The 27,594-nt window shown below is 41.6% G+C and overlaps 1 protein-coding gene across 6 annotated transcripts in view; it reads left to right on the forward strand.

Annotated features, from left to right (window-relative positions):
• Positions 1-27,594, forward strand: part of Cadm1 (cell adhesion molecule 1) — a 323,512-nt gene that overhangs the window by 282,289 nt on the left and 13,629 nt on the right. The window contains exons 7-10 of one of the 6 annotated variants that reach the window (XM_005069479.4): positions 2,630-2,802; positions 7,516-7,599; positions 18,228-18,260; positions 25,513-25,566. In XM_005069479.4, coding sequence (XP_005069536.1) covers positions 2,630-2,802; positions 7,516-7,599; positions 18,228-18,260; positions 25,513-25,566 — 344 coding nt within the window. The remainder of the gene's footprint in view (positions 1-2,629; positions 2,803-7,515; positions 7,600-18,227; positions 18,261-25,512; positions 25,567-27,594) is intronic. The other 5 variants (XM_005069481.4, XM_005069480.4, XM_005069482.4 and 2 more) reach the window with 5 other exon arrangements.

Consider the following 27,594-nt stretch of genomic DNA (forward strand, 5'->3'; position numbering starts at 1 on the left):
TAGAGGGACAGGTCAGGTTGGGATTAAGGGCACTAAACTTTGAGGGGTACCTAATGGGAAAAACAGCAGTGAGCTCCCTCTGCTGTCCCTGTGGCATGGTTTCTTTTTCCCCTCACAGTTTGAGTAAGAAGCATCTTCACAATTTTTCTATAGAGACATTGGAGCATCTTTACAGAGCCTCCTTCCACATCCTCAGAGAGAACTCACCCTGTGATTGAGGAACCAAGAGTGTCCTGTGTCAGAGGAAAGCCTGACTATGACTAGTCCCTTTTCCCTCTCCCACTGTCCTTTATACATGGGCTGGCTGGCCTTCCCTCTCCTGAGGAGGCAGAGTTATAAAGGTAACCTTTAGAGGAAGGCTGGTCAGGTTTCTATTTAGTCTCTTTTCTGCTGCTGCTGGGTTGAGCCCAGCTTTGACAGAGCAGTCTTTTTCTGTTTTAAGCCCTTCAAAAAGATTGCGATCTTTCCCTTTATAAACTGATTTATGCCCTAATTAGCAGCTTCCCTTTTCTCCCAAACAACTCTGTGGACCGACAGAAAGTACTTCTCATAGGCCTCTAACTGTTTACAACACCTATATTCAACCACATCACTCGCATTCATACTGTTTGGCTTGCTAACCTGTATTTTGTTTCTGCATTTTTTTTCTCCTGAAGAAGGTACTGTGTTCAATTGCATGTGCCACAGGGACAGTAAATTACATGTTTCTTTCAGGACATTTTTGCCAGAGAGGGTATTTGTTTGTTCCTCTCAAATTGGAAAGGGTATATGGTTGCTTGAGCAAGCAGGCATTACTCTGTAGCAATCCCTCCTACAAATAGCATATTACCTATTTATTTTCTCAAGAAATTGCATACAATAAAAATGGTAATTTAACTTGCCATTATATGTTGTGAATATTCTCAGTGCTTACCCCCACTGATTGTTTCAGCTGTCAAGCAGCAGGACTTGAGGTCTGATTGCCAGGCAGCCCCATTTGCCATTGCCTACAAGGAGGACATATGCAGTACTAACTTTTAAATAATTTACCACATTGTGATGACAAAGCCATGTTTAATTAAAGAAAAATTGCAACTTCACATCCCATTTGAACATTGGAATGCTACTTGACAGGCCTAACTTGAGTATCTGTTCGTTATTTATGCCTGGGTCTCTTTGCCCATGTCATTCCTCCTAGAGGTAGTGGTAAGGATACAAAGAAAATTGTGTGTTCAAACTCATGTCTTCCTTTCACATAAAAGTTGTGGACTAAGGGTATAACCTGCTGTGAATGCTTGCCTAGCACTCACCAGGCCCTGGGTTCTGTCACTAGTATCACACCTACCATACAACAGAACATGTTTTCAGAAACGTTCTTAGATATGCACTTGATTTTGTAGGAGCATGAGAGAGGCACCTTGAGGAACACAGGTTTCAAGTTCAGTGAGTGAAAGATGGTTGGTGTGTATGCATTCTTCTCCCCAGAGCATCTTGTCAAATTTGCTTTTTCTTAATGGCTGTCTTGAGATATGTGTGGTATTTTAAGTCACTAAAGCTTATTTTTGATAAGCAATTTCCCTTGTTGTACCTGAAGAGTTCACTTTGAGATGTGTTTTTTTTTTCATCATTAATCCAAGAACCAAATGCACTCACAGGGAAGATGCGGCCATGTCTGGGCTTAGAGGAAGAAGCCAATACAGAGGGCCATTTGCTAATAGACAAGGCAGACAGGGCCGTCCAACTGGTGTCTCAGGTGCAAGAGTCAGGCTAAAGGGAGAGGAAGTGATTGTGTCTTTCCAGAATCAAGGTAGTTTTTCCAAAACCAGATCAAAACAAAGCTCTGTTTAAGCCAGAGCTGATGGCAGAGTCCTGTAATCCCAACTGCTCTGGGAGCAGAATCAGAAGATTCCTTGCTGTTTCAAGGGTAGCCTGGTCTACATATTAAGTTCCAGACCAGCTAGGCAACCTTGAGAGCAAACAGTAATTAAAGAAGGCTGAGGATATAGCCTAGTGGTAGAGCCGGTGTGTTCAGTGCCCACTGGAAAAAGGAAGGGAGATGGGGAGGGCTGTTCAGGTGTCAAAATCCATTTAAAACCCACAAGCAGCTTCTGAGCAAGTCGACATTTGGTGTGTTAGTAACCATTAGGTTGTTGCATGCACCACTAGCCTAGACCCTGCCTCCCTCTCTCTCTCTCTCTCTCTCTCTCTCTCTCTCTCTCTCTCTCTCTCTCTCTCTCTCTCTCTCTCTCTCTCTCTCTCCCTCTCCCTCTCCCTCTCCCTCTCCCTCTGCCTAATTAATGAGATGATTAACAATGGGTGAGCTCTGCCCTGGCTGAATTGGTGTGAAACGGCACAGCAGGGCATGTGAGTTGGTCACGTTGACTTATTTGCTGACTTACTAAAGATGAGTTGAAAATCATAAGACTCGTTTATCAAGTCAAACACCTGATTATGTTTTTAAAAATCATATTCTAAGCTTGCATTTGGCAGTTGTATGGTCTTAATTCTATGAATTTCACATCTCTCCAGTGGGTCCAGTTAATTGCATCACCCTGCATGTGATATGTTTGCTGCACAGGTGAAAAACTGGATACAGATACCTGAGTGGGGAATGACCTTGTGACCTGTCTTTCTTGCCTTCCCTCTGCAGGCCTGTGATGGTAACTTGGGTGAGAGTTGATGATGAAATGCCTCAACACGCCGTACTGTCCGGGCCAAACCTGTTCATCAATAACCTGAACAAAACAGATAACGGTACTTACCGTTGTGAGGCTTCTAACATAGTGGGGAAAGCTCATTCGGACTATATGCTGTATGTATACGGTACGTGAGAAGACAAAACACTCCCCTACTCTCCCCTCTGCATGTAGCTGCTGCCTGGGCTTTAGCCCCAAAGCCTTTGGTCAAGTTGAAAACCAAAAAACCAGTTGGTATTCTTCAAGAACTTATAGCAGCCTGACCTGAGGTGCACCCCAGTGGTCCCCACCTGGGTCGACTGTGACTGCTCTTCTCTCTCTCTGATCGTGGGGGTTTCCCACAAGATCACAGTCTCTGGTCATGCTGAGTAGGAAGGCTGTCCTCAGGCACAGACCATAAAGATTATGTTAGAAGTAATGTCTGAAAAATTCAACCTTACCAATTAGTGGCGTTCAGCTCAGAAAGTTTATTCCCATGGGTTTTTTTTTCTATGATGCCTGGGCTAGCCTTTCTCCTGCTTTGATGAGCAGAGCTATCTTATTTTCAACATGAAGCTATTAAATACAGAAGACTTTGCAAGCTAGTAAACACTCAAAATAAATACAAAGTTATTGGTAGCTGCAGGAATCACCCACACCTTCTGTTTTAGACACAAATGCCAGCTTTTAAAAATACATCATATTTTCTTAATCAACATCTTTCTAGAGGGTTATTAAAGCATATTATGAATTTTACTTTGGAATTGACAGATAGACATTGAACACCTATGGTGCCAGGCATTTCCCATTTATATCTTGCTATTGATTTTGTATACTGTGAGTATCCTCTATTTAGTTGAGAAGTACACTCTCCTTATAGTCTTGTGCTATCAAATTGAATCTCTTCTGTCCAATTGAAGTCTCTTCCTTTTATACTAAGAAAAAGTCATGCACTGGTCCAATACATAATGAGTAACCAGAGCCATCAAAATCCTAATGTTATAAATATTTCAATATGGGGGCCACAGTACTGTCTTTGTGATAGCTTTGCAAATACTCCAAGTTAAGCTACAACTGTATAGGCATAGACACATAAATTATACATATGGAATAGTATTTACACTGCACTGTCTCAGAACCTGGTCACCCTCCTTATGAAGAAAAAAAAGGAGAGGTATCTTTGAGCAGAGAAGCATCCTTTGTACCATACCTATATGAATATAAATTTATAATTCTTAGCCTATTCCTGATGGTTTTCCCCCATTAGGACAGTGGTTCTCAACCTTTCTAAATCTGCAACCCTTTAGTACATTCCTCATGTTGCAGTGACCCCAACCATAAAATTATTTAGTTCCTACTTTATAATTGTAATTTTGCTACTGTTATGAATCATAATGTAACTATCTGATATGTGACCCCAAAGGGTTCGAGACCTACACATTGAGAACTGCTGCCTTAGCATAATGCAAAATTTAAAGATCCTGTCAAATCCCTATATTTGCAAGCTTCTAGAGTATACTTTGCATGCTGTCCAGTCTCCTTAGTGGTGCATACATAGCTATTGTTCTCCTCAGTAGCTAAGGAAATCCACAAAGAGAGAATGGCTCTGTTGTGCAGGTGAGAAGGGGGCACAGGGCACCCAGTTTCAGCTGGCAATGTGCATAACAGTTCAGTTGCATTATTTGGCAGGGACAGAAGATCCTTTCCTCTCTGCTTTTGTATACACCCCTTCCACCTAAGGTGCCTTATGGAAGTGCACCTGGCATTTGTGCCCAGGTTTATAGACACCAGTCTGGTTTCTTTTACAGACTTCACATTACAAAAAACATTGATCACTTTCTGTCAGTCTGTGATGCACTTCTCTAATTCAGAAGAAGTTCAGTTTACAGTACTTGCTATTCCTACATCTCAAAATGAGAAGAGACATTTTGAGACCTTGTTTGGAAAACATATTTGCATAATTTGAAAAATTAGCTTATAACCAGAATTTGTTGAGGGTGCCCTTCATGCTGTTTCCAGCTTTGACAGTTTTAAATGATCTCATCCAATCTCCACAGTAACACTATGTTCTGTGTTTAATTTTCACCCATTCAACATACAACAAAATAAAGCTTAGAAGAGCATACGACATGGCCTGGCTCACAAGGTTCCCAGATTGCCTTAGGGCCACTATACTGTCATCCCAAAGCCCACTGCAAAGTTGGTCTGTGCAATTCCTCTTATTTTCCTGGCTTTTCAATAGACCAAGTCCCTCCAGAATAAGACTGACCTTTTGAAATTGGTGCCCAGAACCACAATGCATTATTTGAAAACCAAGTATTGTAGGAACTCACCTACTCAGGCAAGCATACCTGTATACAGGCATATCCATGACCCATCCAGCCTCCTCTGGATCCTCTATCTCTTGGCCCCTGCTAGTGGCACCATTGGAATGATGGGCTAGCATACTAAACTGAAGTATTGCTTGTCTAGTAACAAAACATTCTAACAATTTGGGCAGGGATGGGAAGATTGTCTTTCCAAAGCAATATCCTAAGGTACTGCAGCAATTTTTTAAGTACTCTGTGAACTAAAAGTTGATACACTTCGAAAATATTTAATTCTCTGGAAGTAACTTCTCTACTTGAAGCATCTGGCTGGTTAGAGCCTGAGTCCCAGTTGGGTTTGTTCTGTTAGCATCCGTGTTTCAAGCACAGCTCATTAGCTTCAGCCCTTTTTGTTTCTCGCTGTTTGTTGTAATGCTGCACATTGATTTCAGGGCCTCTGGCATACTGAGTAAGCACTCACTGATGAGCTACATCCCAGCCCTCTGGTTTCTTAAATAGTGGCCTTGTGCTACTCTTCTTATCGAAAATGACCTCAGCAAGGACATTTCACCTGGTAATGGAATCTGATTCATTCAAAGTTTCCTGAACCGGATGTGAAGGACAAGATTTTCTCAATAAGAGATCACTGAACGCGTGCCATTTTTACATATTGAGAGGTCCTGGTGACCTCTCCCTGACATCTATCCCCTTGTTCATCTTGTCTGCCTTTTGGTTCATAATCATATCTTCAGATCACATTCACACTCATTCTTATTATGTTGCACACATCATATGCTTTGTGCTATTGCATTTAGAAGTGGTTTTGAAAATAGCATTAGAGTATAGCAGGGCAAGTCTTCTGAGTAGCAATATTGCTGTTCAGTGCCAATACTATAATTGAAGCAAACAGAAAAAGCACATTATTTGTTCCCTAGATGAGCGGGAGGTACTCTCTGAACAGTTTACTTGTAGCGGAAGGAGGCAGTGTCTGTCATGCTGGCTAGAATCTCAGCATCTGTCTCTAGTTGGCACCTATCATTGATGTAAATATGTTCAAACAAGTTGCCAATCACAAAAACAACTTTCTCACCTGTGGCTTCCATAAACCCACCAAAGGACAAGACTGCAATGGTGCTCAGCCATTTCTTACCCTGTTCTTTGAAAAAGATAATTTTAATTTTAAATTTCATCATTTCTACCTCTTAGAATGAGACTTTGCCTGGAGTCCCTTTTTTTTTTTACGCATTGTTTCTGCATCTTCAAGGAGAAAAGCATGTCATAAAGCAGAACCATTTGCTGTTGGTTCTTTCTTATCAAATTCATGCAAGTGTGATTGTATGAGAGAAGCAGCTGGTGAGGAAAATGAAAACCTTTGATTATCGATCAATGATTGGCATCATTTCATGCAGACCTTGCAGCCAAGCACCAAAAGAGTCATTCCATCAACTTCCAGGAAGTTGTGCCAAACCCAGTAAAGGTGCAATATATAATTAAAGTTTTGATATATTAATTAGACAATCCGAGAGCTCACTTGAAGATAAAAGGACACCAGATGTGTCAGGGAGAAAAGTTGACGTGCTTTAGATAAAATTTAAAATCAAAAGCCTTCAAATCGTCCTCTGCTCTATTATAGCAGAATGATTGCTTAGTTCAAAGTCTTGCTGACAATTTAACATATTCAGTTTGATCATCTGGGCTTAGATTTTTTTCTTTCTTTGCCCTTTCCTTATCCCCAAATAATTTTTGAGATGATAGAAGATACAGTGTATCAAGTGCCAGACAGAGGCTTCCTATCAGATTCCTGGATTTGAGGGTCAAACCTCATTTATATTTAACTCTCTTGTTTACAAGGTGGAAGATGTTCTTTCATTTTTATCATTGTGGTCCACTTAGGTCAAGCTTTTAACATGAGCAAAGGCAACTTATTAATATTTATAAGGTGTGAAAATTTATTGACTTTTAAAAAACAACATCTCAGTAAAATCTCACTTGCCTGGAACTTGGTACTCCGTCTGTGGTGACATTCTCTCTTCTTTGTACTTATTATGGATACAGAAGTGGTTTTCCTTCCCGCTGGGATGTATTGATGGAGAATAATGAAGTTAGCATTTGCAGAGAGCATGTGTGCAGTGCCACGTTCATCCTTGGCTGATACAAGCCCTTTAAATGCAGCAGCCCCTTCTCCTCTTTCCTCCCATCTGTGAAGCAGAAAGGGACAGCCATTGTGCTTTCTTGGCACTGAGGTGACTTAACCTTGCCTTTATGATCTGGCGGGGTTAGGGGTTTTGTGTATTTAGATTTTTTCCCCTCACTTTTCTATTTCCCATTTCATTTTTGTTCACTTCATGTATAAGCTGTTCTTCTTTTCTTAGCTCTTCCAACTGAGGCTTTGGGGTGTGGTTTCATTCCTGTGTCTCTGAGGTGGAGGAACTTGATGGTTTAAAGAAGGACGCCATCCAACCAGCATCTTGGTGTCTCCATGCCTTTGTTTGTCATTACTGGTCATTGTTGTGTTCAGCATTGTGGGTTTGATTTTCCTTTTTTTTTTTATCCAGATCCCCCCACAACTATCCCTCCTCCCACAACAACCACCACCACTACCACCACCACCACCACCACCATCCTTACCATCATCGCAGGTATGGTACCTTCATTGCCACTGGAAATGTCCTGAATGTATATTGTCTTTCTGGTAAAAACAAAAAAGAGAGAGAGAGAGAGAGAGAGAGAAGCCTAGCTGTCCTCTTCTGAGCCTAACTGTTCCTTTATTTTGGAGCTCCAGAAACATTCGATACTATACTCTTGAATTGAATCTTAAGTATCTGGGGGATATTTTAACATCTGAGCCTTTAACAGATCAGATGACTTTCCTTATGTGAGGAGATTCTTTTTGAAGCATCACTGCCCAAAGCAGAAACACTAGGAAAAATGGTAGCCTGGCTACTAGAGGACCCTCCAGTAGCTTCTGCTTGGCCACAGCTGGTAGAATGGTAAGTATTGTGGCCTGGACCATGTCCTGGTCTAAACTTCATCTTAACCCAATGAAGAAAATACAAGCACTAAATTTCAGCGTACCTCCTTGGGTCACACTACAGAATGCACTGTCATCCTCTTCCCTCCACTGGATGCCCGCCAGCAGTATGGCTGCATGGGCCTCTTGTTACCCTGAAGATTGCAGGAATCAGAGGGATCCAGTCTTTTCCAAGCTGAACACTCGTACACCACCTCTTTTTTATATGGCCTCTCTCCTCATCCTGGTGCCCAGTGACTCACAAATAGTTTGATGTTGCTTGACTGGGAGCCTTGGCGTTTCTTCCGTCATAGCAAGAGAGGACAGCTTTTGGCTGTACCATATCAACTCAAATGTGCAGAAGTTCCTTAGACCAGGCCTTCCCCAACCACTGCTTCTAAGTGTCCATTCTAAGGAAGGATAGAATCTCTTTAAAAAGTGACTTTGCCACTTATGTCTGTTGCTTGGCAAGTGTCTGAGGTCTCTTTGAACCATGACCCCAGCCATTCTATCCCTGGACTCCTTGATACCCACTGAATATCTCACTTGGTGCCCTTCATGTTCAGCTCTTTAGCACCCAAGGTCTAGCAACTACCTTCTAGGAGCACATTGATTTTCCTGGAGACATTTTATTTTCCATTTACTCCAGAGTGGATGAGACGCCAGAGTGCAGAGTGCTCAGTGAGAGAGGAGGCCTCATCAGTAGATCTTACAGTGGATCGTCTAGTCCAAGTTTTCACTTTGCAACTATTGCAGTGGGACAAAGAACCCACCATTGAAGGGCTTCCCAAATACTGGTTACAAACATACCTGTGCCTATACTAAATGAAAAATCCATCAATTGGTGTTGTGTCTCACTCTAAACCTGGCTCCATCTAGAAACTTTGCTTCCTAATTCCTGCCTTTGTGTTTCTGCTTGGGCTGTCAGTTCCCCTTGCTTCTTAGTGAACTCAGTTTTGTGCATAGTAGACCAATCCTTGGCATCTTCTGTATCATTCATTAGCATATCAAAGATGCTCTTCCTCCTCTGTTTGTGTGTCCACAGCAGCTGTACTGCCGGTGCTTCGTCTCTTTTCTAGTTAGTAAACTGGACAGGGCATGTACATTTTTATGGTATTTTGTTTGCTGGGCTGGAACACAGGGTCTCTGGAATACTGGGCAAGCACTGTATAGCTGAAATATAGCCTCAGTCATGTACTTTTCTTACCAGATTTCATAGTTTCCTGTGAAAGGCCCTTTGGATGTAAGATACATAACCAAATTGTGTAGGTATCTTTAGCAGTGTGTTCATCTTTGGAGAAGTATGACCCAGCCTTTATACCCCCCATGGTAGAAAGTTCTATTTAGGTATCTATAGGGGTTTACATCTGAAGCCAATAAAGTCCTCACTCATTCTGTGTGTAAACTCCCCATTTTTCTTGAATGTGGAACAACACTTTTCATTTGTGACTGGCCTTACCACTTGCTTAGGCTTATTTTTTAAAGAGCACTAGTATTCCCTGATTCTTCACACCACAATCAATCTCTCAAGTCACCTGAGTTGATAATTCACAGTTCTTAATCTTTTGCTTCCAAGAGCCTCCTTCTCCTCAGAGGTCCTCCAACATCTACAACTCATGTGATCACAGTTCTGACTACACAGACGCCATCTCAAAAGGAATTCTTAGAATAAACAACACCATATTTCTGTGCATATTTCAGAATTACCTTTAATTGAAATATGTCTGCTTCTGTCCCTGCCACTGGCCTCTCAGTTCAAAATAACTCAGGATGATGTCACAGGTGCACCTCAGTCTGTGGGTGTTAGCACTCAAATGCTCTCTCTATACACCAAATGCATCTGTGGTAATGAATGCCCAGATCTTCAGTGGCACACCCAAGAGTCATTAAACTAAAATTGCTTCTAAAACAGCCTTGTGGAATCAGTCACCTTAATGGATGTGATCTTTCAGGGTTACTATGTCCTGACAAGCCACGTTCTATATATTTATCTTGCCCAGAAAGTAACCTGTAGAATTTAGCATTCGTTCCTTTCTCCAAACAGATTAAAGGTTATGGTCTTGGATGGTTTTGTGTCCCATTTTAAAGGTTCAGGCTAGCCTCTACGTTTAGATTGGTTCCTAAAGAATCTTCCAGACTGAATCCTGACAAATGGATAGCTAAATTAATTTCCATCCTCCTCTCTCTTGTTCTGTTTGGTACGTTTACAGTCGCCATTAGCCTTAAAAGCTTCAACAGCTGAATCAAATGACAGTAACATAAAGCTTGGGCTCTAAAAAGAAAAAGAAGCAGCTGCAGTCAGCTATTTCTTTCCTCCTAAGTCAAGTGCAGTAACTGGAACCCATTCCCCAGGTCAGAGTTTCATTACCAGAAAAATATACAAATGCAATAGAAAAATATTTTTAAGCTCAAAAAGTCCTGGTTAATTTCTGATTTCTCCAAAAGAAGCATTGCATGGCATAGCTTTGATCTTCCCTAACCAGGGTAGTGGAATTGTTCCCCATTCTACAGCTCCATTATGGAGACCCTTGAAGGGGAAGAATCCTACAAGCCTCCAACTGTTCTAACCACCCTCGCATTCAATCTTAGGTTTTCTAGTGTGCTAGGAGAACAGTGGCCTTTGCTTACTGTCCTCTCCACTTGAAGCAGATCTGGTGATTTGTCAGTCGCACCTGAATAGTAGCCCTGTCTAAGGAAAATTTTCTGAAGTGTGTTAAGTACCGAAAAAGAATACTCAGCCTGGCTGTGTTGTGCACACTTTAATCCCAGTGCTTGGGAGGCAGAGGCAGGTGAATCTCTGTAAATTGGAGGCCAGCCTGATCTATATAATTTGGCCTTGTCTCAATGAATAAAAATGAATATTTGGTATCCAGCTGCCTATCAGCGGAGCTATCGCTTTATCATTGGCATTATTCTAAGGCCTCTCCACATACAAAACAATTTGAGGATAGAATTGAATGAGAAGCCATGTAGAGCCTCATTGGCATTTGTCCTCGAGTTCACAAGTATCTCTCATCTTTCCTGCTGGTAGACATTATGATCACTTGAATCTGTTCAGCTCTTGGCTTTGGGAAACTCCTGTCCTTAGTGTAATTTTTTACCATATCAAGTTGTCCGTGGGGTTTCTTCATTTGTGAGAGTAGATGCCATGGCACGGGAAAGCAAACCAGATGAATTGTTTGAGCTTTCTTCGTAGACAAACTCATATTTTAGGGCTAGTATCAGTTCTTGTCTCTGCTTGGTGATAGCTTTAGCCTCTTCCTTTCCACTGGGTCAGGCTTCCTTCCTGAAACTTCCTTGGGAAAGGGTTCTGTTTCTCTCCTTAATTAACCTGGATATTGCATTGTTCCTACCTGGTGGAGTCCTGACTTGGGTGCGAGTGCCATGAAAAATGCTCAGCATTCAGTCACACACACTCTTAACAGTTAGATACAAAATTCAGGCCAGGGGGAGCTCAACCTGTAGGTCACACTATACACGAAACTGCCATAAATTAAAAAAAAAAATTTAAAACAGCCTTAGAATAAGAATGAATAGCTATAGTGCCAGATTGTGAGATTCATTTAAATAATCTTTCATAACAGTGAAGTAGGTCATTTCTCCTTTTTAAAGTCACGTATTCAATTAAATATTTGGTGTTTCTTGTAAAAGAAAATAGGAAGGTTTCTCTTATCGATGTCAAAGCACTCAAAAGCCAATATGCCTGGGAGGAAGTGACATCTAGCCTTCAGTCCATGTTGTTATTTAGGCTTTCACAACTTGATCTCTTAGGCCTTTTTCACTGTTAATGTAGATCAGATCATATTTTTTAAAAAAAAAAGGAAGACACAGACTTTATCCTTTAGTGATACTTGAAGAGTGTGCCAGTGAGGGAACTTATACCTGGCATGTGTCTTAGATGTAAAGGAGAGGACATGGATGCTTGGTGTGAAGTCTGTGATGTGGCCATCTAAGTAGTAGTGGAACTTTGCTCCACACAGAGGTTTCAGTTCCCCCAGTCTGAGCCTAGTGATTCCAACCCTGTGCTGCTGGTCTTTGCTGGGTGCTAAGGCTATAACCTGATCTGCTTTTACGTATGCATTCCACAGAGATTGCGCGCCCACAGTGTGTGCAGAAAAGGAGTCCTTAAACCCCTTCCTGTGTGGTTGAGAGATGCCATGCAGCTGGAGTGTTAAGTGTCAAAGGCAACAGGTGCCACAGGAGAGCATTGCAGAAGTGCTCTTTGCTCCATGCCATCAAAGAACAGATAGAATGTAGGTACAAAGAGTAGCATTTGGAAATTAAGCATGAAGAACCCATAGTACTTCTAGCATCTCTTTTCAAGATGTATCTATTTATGCTGCCTAAAGTAAACTCCCTTCTTTTCTAGGAAGCACATCCTTCATCCTAGAACATTGACTGAATTGTCTTCTTCCTAGGGTTGGCATCTACTCCGTTAATACACTCTTCCCTCATGACTGAACACTTAAAAAGTGTAACTGATAGGCCAGTATGTCTGAGGACAGGATAGTGAACCTCTTTTTACCTAGTAGACCACTTTTGCATGTTCATTTCTTTTCATAGTGTCCTGTCTACAGTTTCATTTTGTCAATAAGTGCAAACCCACCACCTATTGCCTCATGTCTAGCCGGCATTTACCCATGCTGGTTTAGGAAGGAACAGAAGAAAGAGAACTGCAAATATTGAAACATCATCGGATTCAACTTTTTTTTTAAACAAAGTGAAGGGTGGAAAGTGAGGTGAGGTGTCTTTATTCTACTGTTTCTATCATAATTTTCCTAAGTGTATGTTCTTTATTTAAAAATTAGTCCTGGAGATAGAGATCCAACCAATTTCCATGCTCAACATCTGTCAGCAAAGGACATAATAATAGTAGCACAAGTACGGGTTTCTTGGGATTCAGAAGTGATACTCAGCTCTCCCAGTGGTAGGAACATGGGACTGAAGGGCACAGTCTTCCAGGATCTCAAACAAGATTAGTCTCGGTCAGCATTGCAGAGCCCCTCCCTCCTTTTCTCAGTGGCCATCACACTCCCTGCAGCACTCCCAGCTCTTCCTCCCCTGGCTCTGCCTGACCCCTTGGTTCGTTCCCACTGGCATTCCCAGACAATGCCATAGGGATTGCTTTCCTTGTTAAAGAAAACCACCTTACAGATTCCGATTATTTTGCAGAACATCTGGTTTGCAAATGAGAAGATCTCTGGGGCATGGACTGCACAGAGTGAACAATTTTGAAGAAGCTTTTAACAAAACTTGAAATCGCTTAACAACAACAAAATCAGCTCCCCTTCCTGCTGTTCTGGGGCTCACAGTCTTCACTCTAAGGGGAAGGTGACATTTGAAAAAATAAGCTAGGGCTGGGGAGGTGGCTCCATGGATAGAGTGCTTGCTCCTTGAGCATGAAAGCCTAAGCTAGGATCCCAACACTCATAAAGAACTGGGTGTGACAGCTGCGCTTATTATAGTCCCAGCACTTGGGAGCAGAGACAAGAGGATTCCAGGAACTTACAGACACCCAGTGTAGACAAAACGGTGAGCTCCAGGATCTGTCTAAGATAGATAGATAGATAGATAGATAGATAGATAGATAGATAGATAGATAGATAGATAGATAGACAGACAGATAGATAGGTGGAGAAGCAGTTGAGAACATCCTGATGTCAACCCTTGCCTCCACATGCACCCAGACAGGTGAATACACACAATCATATATAACACCCCCACACACTCATAGAATAGCTTTCTTTTATAGGGCACTTCAGTTTAGGCCTTTTGGCTTAGCTCTGTTCTTAGCCGCTTTCTCCATCATTAAGAAATGGTAGGTTAATTAAGCAGAAGATAGGTGGCAAGGAAATTAATTGGAAAACCAGTAGAAAATACATTTCAAACTCAACTTTCCCAGCACTTATTTTTTTTTCTTTCAACAGATTTCAAATAAGTTGAAGTAGGGGAAGGAGAAAGAAAAATACCCATATTTAATATATATTGGCAAGCTATGAAGTAAAATTGTCAGGGGTATTTTTTGCCTGCCCTGGTGCTGAGATTTAAAACCCCTCCATAGCAGAAACTGAAGAGGAATTCAATTAAGAAAGCCCGTTGGTTCCGTATTGACTTTAGTTAAGAAAATAAACTAGGGGAAAGTGTGTTAAAATGTTGCCAGACTGCTTGTCCCACTTCCATCTAAGTTTACAGCCAGCAAAACAGGGCAGTTTGAATTCTTGCAGCTAAGCTCTGCTCCAGGGTAAGCTGGTTTCTCCACATTGTCCCCACAGCATTTTCTAATGTCCACCCTGGATTCACATAGCCACATGCCACCTTACCATGACTCTGTGTCATAATGCAAGAACAGCTCAGATCTATTGGTAAGAAAAGTATTTAAGGTGGTGATTTTAATTTTGTTCCAGATTTCATTTTCATTTATGGCACCCGTTGTGTTGGAGACCACAGACTAATTTATGGATTAGTTTTAAGCCCCCAGTCTGTCACACTCAATGAACAATTCTGAGTTGGAGAGGATCCATCTGAAAGGATTAGAAAGGGCCACAGTGGGGCTTACACATGACTGTTTCAACTAAATATTGCCCAGCTGCCTCTCAGGCAGGTTGGGGTTTTGTTTTTGTTGGTTTTTTTTTTTTTGCTGTTGTTTGTTTGTTTGTTTTCCCCCTCTTCTTGGCTACTTATTTAAATGGCTACTGTCTCTAACCTCACACATTGTTGTAGCTTTTTCATTTTGCAAATATCTTATACCTCAATATGAAATATCTGTGACTGTTTTGTTGATTTGAGGTGGAGCCACATTAACTGTTTGCAGGGCTGTTAGCCTAAGAAGGGAAGTCAGTGTTGTGACATGAGTGCCTTCCATGTCATTGTGGACCCTAGCTCACATTCCTTGTTTTCATTGTAGACTCATGAAACAGCTAGGAAATGCCAAGGAAGACTATACATCCACTCAGTGTTTGTGAGAACAGGGGTTTGTTTGTTTGTTTGTTTCATTCTTCCTTTTAAACATATAAAATAACACACAAATACATTTGCCCTCGGTATAATTAAACTAGAGACAATGCTTTACTCATTCAACTTTTTGTAACCTATTTTTCTCACAGGCCTAGCTCAAAGGCTTTTTTTTTAAGACAATACAATGAGGTTTTAAAACCTTTGTGAGGGCAGTTAGACACTATTTCAAGCCATTTGCTGCATTTATAATTTACATTGGAAATATTTGCATTTGCCCACAAAATTAAAACATTATAAAAATGCTCCAGTGTCTATCCAGAAACTGGTTCTTGGGGTGAGGGTGGACTTGCACTTTTTTTCCATTTTCTGATGAAGACACCCTACTAAATCATGCTTCACAGCTCTGGACTCACCCCAGAGCCAAGCTGTCTGGTTTCTGCGTGGTGTCATAATGCAGTTATGGAAGAGAATTAGATCCTGTCCTAGTGTGCTCCCACCCCCCAAAATGGAAAGCACACAGTCACTTCTAAAGCATTTTCCCTTTTCTCTTGAAGTAGCCTCTGCTCAGGTCTCATCCATACCAGATGCTCTATGAGAAAAGAGTCAATGGCTCCCCAGACACTCTTAATCCCGATTTAAACCCCATAGCCAACCTGCGTTTCCTGCCACAGCAGCCCATCCTTGGCTGCTCATAGGTTTGCCATTTCCAATTGCAGTAATCATGTTGTCTGACTTGAATATGTGTCTGCTTAACTGTTTTAGAGTGTTTTCCCTTCTGTTGGGTTCAATTGATGGATTTCGCATCCCTAGAGTTGGGAGCAAAATGCACTATGGTCATGGCTGCGTGTATTGTCTGCTGCCCATGTAAGAGCTGACGCCTGGCTTCATCTGGTTTAATTTTGTCATGAAGCTGACATAATGCTGTAATACAGGAAGACAGTAAATTGGGATCATTGGTCAATCCTGAGATCTAATTTTTGAGACTTTTAACCCTAGTGTTTTAAGACGCCCCTTTTTTTTCCCTTTTATACTAATGATTTACCTGGTCAAAAAAAAAAAAAGGTGTGTTAGAAGTGCTACCACAAAAACAATGAGCCAAAGCATTTATTGCTTTTCTCTTCTGTTTTGGAAAGGAGCCAGTGCCTGCCCATAAAACATATTACATGCATATGAATGTTTATATAAATGTGCCTTTGACCCTGCCCCTCAAATTTCAAGTGCCTCACACCAATGTTGGTCTGGGATGTCTCAACTATGGAGGTGAATCTGTCACCTTTAAGGATCTGGCGTAGAGTTTGTTTCAACTGTAAAACTTCCTGTGCTGTTTTCACTGCTATTTTAGGCACACAGACTTGACTTGTAAGTATTATATTCTTCTGCAGTGTATTTTATGGTTTTCTGTCCTTCCTCTATCCTTAAGAAATTCGCTGATCAGTTATATCAAGCTGCATTGACCTCCCAGACCTCTGGTTAATTCTGGCTCCTTAGAAGGGCTCTGGTTTTTTTGTTTTGTTTTGTTTTGTTTTTTATAGTAACAGGGCCCCTGTGGTCCCAGGAAGCATGCCAACTGAAGAGTAACACCGGTGTGAATTCATGTGTCATATTTATACATCAGAAGCTCCAGGCTCACTTGACACCTCCCCACAGAAAAAGTTCTATGTTTGATGTTCCAGTGCATTTAAACATTGCCTGTGTCAAGTTCAAGTCATTGGAAACAATTGCCAACTAAAGACCTCCATCATAAAAATGGCAGGGTATTGCTTGTGATTTTTTAACCCTCAGCATCCCCCTTCACTAGCAGCAGCTTTTGACCCGGGAAGGACTGGTAGAAGAAACACACTTGAAAGCTGCAGAAGGGGGGGGGGGGGCTGGCACATTAACATTAGAATGAAGTTGGCTAGAAGAACTGTATTTAAGATGACTGGAAAAAGAAGTCCACCATGCACTTTGTTAGAGCCATTCACCCCATTTCTGTAGCCAAATATCAAGAGAAAATTTATTTTTTGATGCTTTGGAGGCATTTACCTGTAAAGAGAAGCCATTGCCACAACCTGATAGGAACAAACTTGAACAACATCAAAAATAGAAGAGATAGGCCAAGTAAGAGAGCACCAGTGAAGAAGATGGCCCTGTCTCCTGACCCAGCCAGGACAGCAGAATCCTGACAGCCAAGCCTGGCAAACCTGAGATGTGGTGCTGAACAACAGACAAGGGATGGCTGGATTTTTGAGACTTTGAAATTCTCAAGTGGTGTTTTTCCAGTTGTGTGAACATGTGTGTTTTTGTGACAGGCCTCGAAGATTATGTCATATCTTATAGAATGAAGAATCTGGTGTGTGTGTGTGTGTGTGTGTGTGTGTGTGTGTGTGTGTGTGTGTGTGTGTGTTGTGAATGTATGTGTATATATCTTGAACATATTCACTCCCATGGCCACTCCGTGAATTGAACTTACCGGCAAGCTTCTGAAGAAATAATACGTGTGTGTGTGTGTGTGTGTGTGTGTGTGTGTGTGTGTGTGTGTGTGTGTGTTGTGAATGTATGTATATATGTCTTAAACATATTCACTCCCATGGCCACTCCATGAATTGAACTTACCGGCAAGCTTCTGAAGAAATAATACGTGTGTGTGTGTGTGTGTGTGTGTGTGTGTTGTGAATGTATGTGTATATATCTTGAACATATTCACTCCCATGGCCACTCCGTGAATTGAACTTACCGGCAAGCTTCTGTGTATGGAGAACTGGAATCTGTGTCACACATTCACCTGCAAGCATCTGAGCATCACCTGGAAGAGTGTCCTTCTGACAGTGGAGTTAATTCCTGTGATGCCTAATTGCCAGTCAAGAACCCCCAGCACCAGGGTGGGTTGGGTTAAAAACAAAGGCAATGTTTGAATGTCTGAATCCATTGTTTAGCAGCCTTCCAACTGAGCTTTTCTGTCACAGTCCTGAGCTTCGATGCTTTAAGAGCCATCTAGCAGCCACTGAGTTTGCACTGGTGTTCCTCATCACTTTGCATGTTCCCTGACTATTGACTAGCAAATACATGTGTCCTGGCAAGACACCCAGAACCAAAGAATTTACTGTTTTCCTCCCTGGCTCGCAGCTTTGAGCTCAAGGCATGTCTTAAAACAGTGCACTCACTTCAGATGCTCTTTGCTTTTCATTTATTATTGCTTGTCACGCGGTGTTCTTTGAAAGCTTGCTCATATATTATCTGTTCCATTTTTTTCCATTCTCCCTTTTTTTGCATGCTGTTCCTCCTGTTTCTTCCCTTCCTCCAATCCTCTGTTCCCGTCTGTAGACACCACGGCGACGACAGAACCAGCAGTTCACGGTTGGTATCACATTACTGTTTATCTACTTTCTCAGCGCTGCTGAGAGGCAAGGCAAGCCTGGGAAAAAGAGAAATGCAGTCTTCAAGGGAACTCACGCTCCAAATAGACTGATCTCATAAATGCACCATCATTTTTAATGCTTGACACTGCACTGAGTCTTGTCATTTCTGTTGTGAGTTCAGTGGCCAATGGTTGCAGTCTGAGATGAGGCCTCCTCTCTGGTGGCAAGTTTGGCAGGGTGTCCATCATACATTCCCCTTATAAAATTACACCAAACCTTGAACTAAATGAGACTTCAAAAAAATTTTTTAGTTAAATGAGGGAAACAGAAGTAATTGTCTACAGAGTTAGCATCTGAAATAAAGGCCGTGTCCTCCATGAACTTACCACCTGCCTCCCCAGTCACTATTAATTTACGCTTATGTTCCCATCGGTGGGAAACAGCTTCCTAAAGAATGTTCCCCAAGTCTATTTGAACAGCATGAAGTAGGGTTTTAAGGCAGTCTTTGGTGTGTGGTACTTTGCAAATCAAATATAGAAAGTAGGTTAAGTTGCTTTTTTTTTAACCAAAAGGTGAATAAAAGATGAGTGCATAACTTGAGACAGGGACATCAGAGCATACTATCTCCTTCCCCATCACCACTGCCTACCAATGGTAACAGGTCTATTAACTTTCCTTCCTTCCTTCCTTCCTTCCTTTCTTTCTTTCTTTCTTTCTTTCTTTCTTTCTTTCTTTCTTTCTGTCTCTCCTTCCTTCCTTTAATCAGAAATCAAGAGTCCTGTTTCCTTATATATAATATTTACTCAGCTCAAATCTAACCTTGGCAAGATTGTGCTTAAGCAGATATGCTAGTTTAAAAGGGCTGCATTATTTTAGTAACTGAATCCAAGGGAATCATTTGGGAAAGGGCCTGCTTCAATCACTTTACATGTTTGCAGGGTGAAAATCTATCACTTAAGTGACAAGAGGTGATCAGCCATCCCTGTAGTGTTCATTCAGCTTAAAGTCTAGCCCACACTGACAACTATGTCTGAGAACTTTAGAAATTGGAAATCTATGAGTGAAACCTGTGTTGGGCTTGCGCTGTTGTTGGAGAATATGCTTTACTCAGGGTCAGCTCATCAGGGCGCTCTCTCTCTCTCTCTCTCTCTCTCTCTCTCTCTCTCTCTCTCTCTCTCTCTCCCTCTCTCCCCTCTCTCCCCTCTCTCCCTCTCCCTCTTCCTCTCACTCTCCTCCCTTTCTTCTCCCCTCTCTCTCCTCTCTCCCCTCTCTCCCTCTCCCTCTCCCTCCCCTTCTCCCTCTCCTCTCTCCTCTCTTTCCTCTCTCCCTCTCTTTCTTTCTCTCCCTCTCCTCTCCCTCTCTTCTCCCCTCTCTCTCCCCCCTCTCCTCTCTCCCCTCTCTCCCTCTCCTTCTCCCTCTCCTCTCTCTCCCCTCTCTCCCTCTCCTTCTCCCTGTCTTCTCCCCTCTCTCCCTCTCCCTCTCCTTCTCCCTCTCCTCTCTCCTCTCTCCTCTCTCTCCCAGAGCACCACAAACAGACGTAGGTATGAAATGATGGGGCTTTCCAGCCTACTCCCACTTCATTCTGTCCTACTGTCCATGCAATGTGTTAAAGGGGCCAGGCATACTCGATAGTCATAAGAAATCAGTTAGATATAAAATGTACATGCTGTAGGGCAATGTCCATAGAGCTGGCTACATCTCAGGCACTGCACTCCATTAAATTTAGTTGTTGAGTACCTCCTGACTTTTTTTTTAAAGTACTCCAAGTTTAGGGTTTCCTATATTAATTCCAGGGTCAAGTACAACCTAGGTTTCCAAATTCCCTGAGCCCTTTGAAGAAATAGTGACAATTTATCCCTAGAGCTCCAAGGTGCATGTTTTAGGTCCCTCAGTAAAATCCAAGCACTTGTTTGTGGAACTGGTCGTTAAACATCTGGATAGGTTATGCAAGCTAGGAAACTTGTCCTCTGATTTGAAAAGGAAAACATCAACTTCGAAGCCAGTTCTGATTAAGGGCTACTCATCTGTTTCTTTAAAGAGATTGAAAGGGAAAGGAGTCTGAACACCTGGATTGCGATCAGTTGGCATACTGGTGACAGGACATAGGGCTGGCTGTTCCATGAGAAGCAGCCACCATCTTATTTGGAGAAAACACCACAGCAGAGTCATACAGTAAGACTAACAGGTGTGAGAAGTTTGTGGAAGAAAGTAGTAAACACAATCTTGGTGTATCATGCGTCTATCACACCTTCAACTGGACTCCTTAGCAGCAGAGGACTAGATTAGTGATGGATCATCCCAGATGATCCCTGCATGGTGATCGTCCTTCAACTCATCCCTCATCTTCAGAGTCACTTCTCAAAGTGCCCCCCAATATCTTGGTCTGCTAACTCTCAAGCCCACAGCCAAAGGCAATGAAAACCAAAGTAATGTCTGAACTTTACTTGATGAAAAGGAAAGAAATTTTCCAAATCAGTTGTAAAGGGTGACAGGATGTGGGGGAAATTACAGAGGGAGGAGATGATACTGTGGAGTTGATTGTATCCTACTGGAGACGCAGCTTTGTCAATGCAGCAACCATATGACTGACTCAATTGATGATGAGCTTGAGAAGGTTCTTAGGGTGATCTGGTCCCAGAAAAAAAAGTGGCTTGATAACTTAGCAACATAAATGACAAGACATACTAAGTCAACCAGCTGTGGCCATCTTACTGGTCTTAAAAGTGTTATACTGAACTTTTCATATTTCTGTTTTCTTCCATTAAAAAAAAAGATCTTTCAAGATTTCCCTTTGAAGACTCATTAAAATATTTTATTCAAGCTTGTGTTGCTAGAGTATGTATGAAGTTTATTCTAGTTGTTCATGTTTGTTGACTGTTCTTATCAATAACTGATTGAAATAAGCATGTATTGGAAGGTTGGAAGTGCATGGGCATGTTTCAAAACCAAATGGATTTTCTCCAAAAGAAAACCAAGCAATGATTCACCATATGTTTTTAAGGATCTCACTGAGAGTAAAGACAAATGTGAGCATAAGAATGAGACGTTTTCAGGCAAGGCTGACACAAGGGGTCTCTTTGAATAAGGATCTTGAGCATTTGTGGTTTTGTAGCTCATCCTTAAAGGCCTGCACAGGGAACGATTGAAAAAACAAAACAAAAAAGACCTGTGTTATGTGTGCATGTTGAACGATACAAAAAAAAAAAAGAAAGAAAGAAATAAGCAAAACCACTGCCAAATCCTGATAGCTCGTGGTCAGAAGCTGCTGGCAGACATGCATGGGTGGTTAGCGCACGGGTGGTGTCGTCGTTATCCTGATTATCTGCTGTGTGGGTGCGTGTGATGGTTTTTGTCTGTTTCAATGTGGGCACTCCTTTTTAAGTGTCTTGTGCCTTGTTCTTTTCTGTCCCATGTGTTCCTTCTCCTTTCCCTCCTCTCCCCCGGCCCCTGAGGGGTCAGGTGACAGCATGCCCATGGTCTGGAATAGCGCTTGTGCTTCTGCTGCACTGCCAACAGCTGGCTTCTGGGTTGGAGGTCTCTCCTCTCTCTCCTCCCCTCTCTCCTCTCTCTCCCTCCCCCATCCCCTTCTCCCCACTCTTTCTAACTCAGCCTGCCTTTTCTACCTGTTGAGACAGTGGAGGCTGACGATCTCACGGATTTTCATATCCTACATGAGTTTTTAGATAGATTAATTCATTCTAGAATGGAGAACCCCTCTGAAACATTCTTTTTTTCTTTTCCATCTTGGTTTCAAAGTATTTGGCCAGTGCTAGAGAACAAGTCCACACCCCAGATCACTGCCTGTCTTTAGGTAACAACCCCACAACTCTCCCTTTCCCTGATTTATGACTAGTGCAGACTGGGATAGAATTCTAAAAGCATTGTGTTATGTCCTTATCTAACATAGTATTCCGCTGTGGGGGAATTTGTAAGCCCATTTGAAAGAAGACTAGCCAGCAGTGCACGTGATTACAACCGCTATGTCCACCATCTGTGTATGTACCTCTGTACATCTCTGTATGAGTACATAACAATGGCATTCAAAGGCTGTCATTCAGTCAAGGGACTCTGCAGACATTGTATGTTCTACCCAAGAACAAAGCTAAAGAGGTTTACGAATGGCTGCAGGACCTGAAGATTGCGTTGCAGCCTTGATATGCAGCTTGGAAACTATGTGCTGCTGTTTAACGGCGTGAACCAAATTTCTGCTAATGGGAAGAAGGGAAAAACTCTCCACAAAAGCTGACAAAGCAGGAAGAACAGGATGACTGAGCTTTTAGATTAAAACTACCGGGGGCGTCTGAACTCTTATGGCTGGTGGTGGAAGTATCAGTTTCCATGACATGGCCAAGTGATCAGATGTGTGCTGCGTAGGTAAGAGAGAGACCGTCGCCTACTTTGTTTTTCCTAATGAGAATGGTACTAAGGCCAGTGGGCCTAGGTTTTCTTTCCTAGGGATTTTATTTGTTTTTTTTCATAATTTTCTGTAATATATATTATATATGATAACCTGATGAATCGAACCCAGGACCCTCTTTGGGTATACTTGATTTTTGCATTTAATTGAAATGGCTAGGATTTCTGACTGGTTCTAATTCTTTGAGGTTTTTCTTCTGGTTTAAAATTGTCACACTATAACCACTTTGAGAAGCCAGCAGGTACTGACAAGAAGGAGCAACAACTCCAGAAGTGCACAGTGCTTAGCCTGAACCACAGCATCTATGACACAGGAAAAAGTCAAGCATGAGTCTAAGCAGAAGCGACAGTCTTCATGCATAAATTAAATTATCATGTCTGCACCTTAGGACTTCCTTAATTGCAAAAAAAATCCCATATGCAACAAAAGTAAACTTCCATTTGTTTAACAGAGTTTAAAGAAATGCATTGCATGCATTTTAATTAGATGTGACTAGAAAGAGCTTGACTAGATGATAGAAAACTTTGAATAGAAGCACCAAGAAGTAATTTCCCACTTATTATTAAATGGCAATGCTTCCTTTTGAGAAATATTCTCTGCTTCATAAAATGCATCTTTGTCATTTTCTTTGAGAAAATGAGAGGAGTCTAATTTTTAACATGAAAGAAAAATACCTAAGCCGGATCAATTCTAGGAGGTGGATTTTGTGTTTCCTCACTTGTACACCAGTGCTAAACTCTTTTAATTATATTTATTCAGAAATTATCCAACTATGGCAGTGTGCTGTAGATTCATAAGAAACAACTGCACTGCAAAAACAAATTTAACGCCACTGGCCTAAATGGCTTCTCAGTTTGGAACATAATCTAAGCAAGAGATTCCAGATGATTTGGTGTATTTAAAAATTAATGCCATTAAAAATGACAGTTCCAGCTTTAATGAGGTGTATATCAACTGTCTGTCGCTTCTTAATGGAAAACTTTGCATATCAATGATATTTCATAAACATTTGTCCTTACTGTTTTAAATTAGCTTTCTAGTGTCCTCCCCAAGGAAACAGGCCTCCAGCAGTAAAGTTGCCTCCCTGAAACATCCTTGTTTAATGTGGTTCAGTGGGCACCAGGCACATATGTAGAACACTTTGATATTCATCGGGCCATGTAGAAGTGAGGGATTAGCCTTGTGAGAACTGCAAATTCATAATTAGCTACAGAGAACTACTTTATGTTGCCCATTTATAACAGTAATCCAAATAATTGTATTCATTAGTCTTTATACCATGGATAAAGCCAATTAGAAATAGAAACACTTTTTAGCCAATCAGATTTCAGGATAAAGGGCTAGCATCTCTCCTCAGCTGCCTCTATAATTTATTGCATTACCATGTTCCCTTTAGTTGCCTGGTTCCATAGCTTCAGAACCTGTGAACTCTAAAGGCTTTCATTTTGATTTGCCTTCTGCTCTGGAGCACTTGGCACCCAGGGTCCATGTGAGAAACTCTCCTCTCTTAGGACTGATGGTGGGACAACCTCCTCACATACGCAACCAGTTCCCCACGTTCACTGGCTTCCTTGTGAATCACCTTAGGAAATTCAAGCTTTAATGACCACTCACACAAGCCTGTTGTAGTTCATTTTAAATAAATATGAATGGCAACCTGTCTGCCATTGTGTATTTCCAGAGCATTTGCTTTGGTTGCCTTTAGGCTTTGGTCAGTAGTTGACCAAGGATGACTCTCAAAGCATGAATTCAGCAAATACTTACTGACAATATAGTTCGTGCTAAGTTCCTGGGAGAGGAGAGATACAAAAATAAACAAGACGAGTGTCTCTCCAAAGACCTGACAGCTGAATTAGATCCACAGCCATCTTCCAAACGACAGACACAGACTATATGACAGCTATTGTGGGGACTCGAGTTCCTGGGGCAATGAAATGGGATTGGAAAAGAACAGCAATGAATAAGCAAAGACCACCTTGACCATCTTAACATTTTATGGAGCTTAATAAACTTCCTTAAAAGATCAGCTGAGAAATAAGCATGAGGAAATGGAAGCCATCTCTGGCTGAGCCTCCCTGTTAAGCTACTCTTCTCCTCTTTACCTCACTTAATTCAGAGCAGAGCTGGTGGAGAACCATCCCAGCTGGCCAACATTGGGGTTGACTGGAATACAGACATTTCAAGCCCCACTTGATTGTCTCCTGACCTAACTGCTTTTTCAGCTTTGAGGGTTTTATTTTTCCGGAATATCGTTGATTTATGAGATTCTTCTTTTTAAAGAATGAGTTGTGAATCAAATTTTTCTGATGAAGGCATAACCTGTAATCTGCGCTTAGCAGATGCTGTACCATTTTGAAATATGTGATCCAAGATCATTCTAAATTGATAAATGTTTGTCAGTATTGGCAAAGGATTTCAATTTTCAGCAAAATGAGAGATAAACCTCACATATGTCAGTATATAACATCTAATACATTCATATTTAAGAGATCTATCAGAGTGTCCACAGCTAACAGTCCAGCTTTACTTTTATTTCTTTCTGCATGCTTACTTGAATGAGTGATTTTTTAAACATTCACCCTCATGTTTCATGTGCTTTCAACAGTGGAGGCTGAGGACTCTTTCTGCCTTGATTGTATATCAATAACAATGACATAATTAAGGACATGAACATATGGATTAATGTATTCAAACTCTCCAGAAAAGTGAGAGAGAGAACAAGAGATTTGGCTCATGTTTTCTTTTTTTAAACAAAATCCATCCTCAGTTCTTAAGTGTTTTGTTTATATCCCTCGAGGAATGAAAAGAAAAACGATTTGTTTTTACTTGTAAGGCCTTACTCAGTTGCCCAATTCCGCAGAAGAACTGGACAGTGAGGATCTCTCAGGTAAGGGCTAGTCATTAGGTAAGGTTCCGCAGTGTCCAACCTGTGGGTGCTTTGTCCACTTTTCTGAGCAGTCAGTGTGGGTGCTGAGACTAAGAGCAAATCACCTGTAGATAATTTCTTCTCAGTTCTCTCACCCACCTTTCTTTCCTATGGTAACAATGTGTCTATAGCAAACCATGGCCTGTGCTTTTAATACAGTAGAAAAGAAAATGCTGAGGCCACTCTGCTTGCTGACTTGAAGTAATGTTTCCATCCTATATGTATAATGGCTCAGGAGAAATTTGGTTGCATTATAAAGCAGTTGATGTTGGATTATGTGACACGATCTTAAAGTCATATTGGCTGTCTACTTCTGTGTAATAGACCAGAAAACCATATCGTATACTTTGAAGTAGGTGATAGAGCAGGGCAGGGAGGAAGGGGGACAATTGTTTTGTCACACACCAGGCTGTAAACTAATTATCCACCTCAGACCTTTTTCACAGCATACTGAGCTCTTGCAAAAAGTAGGTTTCATGCTTGATTCCAGGATTTAGCTGTTACTAATCCAGAGTAAGAAGCATGTCCTAAGAAGGCGGGAAGAAGGAGATTTAAAGTGGTCAGAGCTAAACAGCTCCCATGATGACATGAGACTTCAGTGACAACTACCTGTAGCTACTGAAGCATTCTGAATCAGTAAGCAAGCACCTTGACATTGCAGTGGAGAAACCAAGGCTCAGCATGTTATTGCTAACTGGAGCCCACTGGAATGCAGGGTTCCATATTACTGCTCCCCAGCCAGCATTCACTATAGCTGTTTTCAATGACTGGCACTTGAGGTGCCATCCTTAACTATACTTCAGCGAAAACACAAGCTAGTACTCCCTCCACATCTCAGAACTCACTGGATATATTTCTAGCTGTGTGCTTCTATCAGACTTCAGGGATACCTTCACTTTTCTGCTCTGTCCCTTGTGCCAGGGGGAGCTGAGCTGTTGGAATTTCCCAGAGTAGACATTTCCAAGAGGCTTTTTGCTGGGTCTGTCCCCTGCTTGCTCCTGTCCTGCAGTAAGCACCCAGCTAGTACTTTCTGGATAAATTAATGAATTCTAAATACCAGTGAATTTCACTAAATAAATACATTAGGAACGTAATCAATCACCTATTAGCCATGCCATTCATTTGCCTCTTATGGTAGAAACATTTAAAGAAGTTGCAAAAACATGAAAACAAAATAAAACATTACTTTCTTTTAAAATAGAAGTGGCTAAGTCCTGCCTGACTCTGATGCCATGCCAGAAATAAACAGCTACTTGCCTTCCAGGAGAAGGTGCTCTCTGTTCTGGCACTCACCTTAGAGCAACCCCAAATACAGTGGCCCTGCACAATTGGATCTTTCAAGAATCTTGAGAAAGTTCTTCTGGGTTGACCCTGATCTCTCTTGGCATATTTTCCAGACAAGGATCACTCAGGCAAAAGGAATTGTCCTCTTTAGGAAAACACGAGTCAGCCAGGTACCTCTTCTCCCCCATCGTCAATTAGGAACACTGCAGGTCTCAGCTCCACAACATGTTAGATGGGTCCCCTCTGCAGTTCTATCAATCACCCAAGTCAGGAGCAATAAACCAACAACTGTTTGTGTTCATAATAATTCAGTTAAATTAATAATTACATTGCCCCCCTATTCCCTCCAGGACCAAGGCACTCCTATTGCTAGAAGTCATAAGTCATGTAGAACACTGATGAACTAGCAGGCTGGGCTGGGTTGCCTTTGCATCCGGTTTGATGAACTAATCAAAAACTGATTAGCACCTTTGTTCAAAGGGGATGCTGATTAATCAATTACTATTGATTGTGAGCTTGACTTCTCTAGGCAGCAAAGAGACATCTAAAGGGAGAAAAAAACAACCAATAAAAATTGAGCAGCTGTCATAGTGCTTAAATTTATTAAAACAAAATGCATTATTTTTTATGAAGCTGTCTTGAAATGGGTCACTGAAGGGGAGCATATTGATTGAGAAAGGATGAACTTCTCAAATTTCTGTAGCC

Source organism: Mesocricetus auratus, unplaced genomic scaffold, assembly GCF_017639785.1.
Source record: "Mesocricetus auratus isolate SY011 unplaced genomic scaffold, BCM_Maur_2.0 Super-Scaffold_100022, whole genome shotgun sequence".
Classification (NCBI taxonomy): domain Eukaryota; kingdom Metazoa; phylum Chordata; class Mammalia; order Rodentia; family Cricetidae; genus Mesocricetus; species Mesocricetus auratus.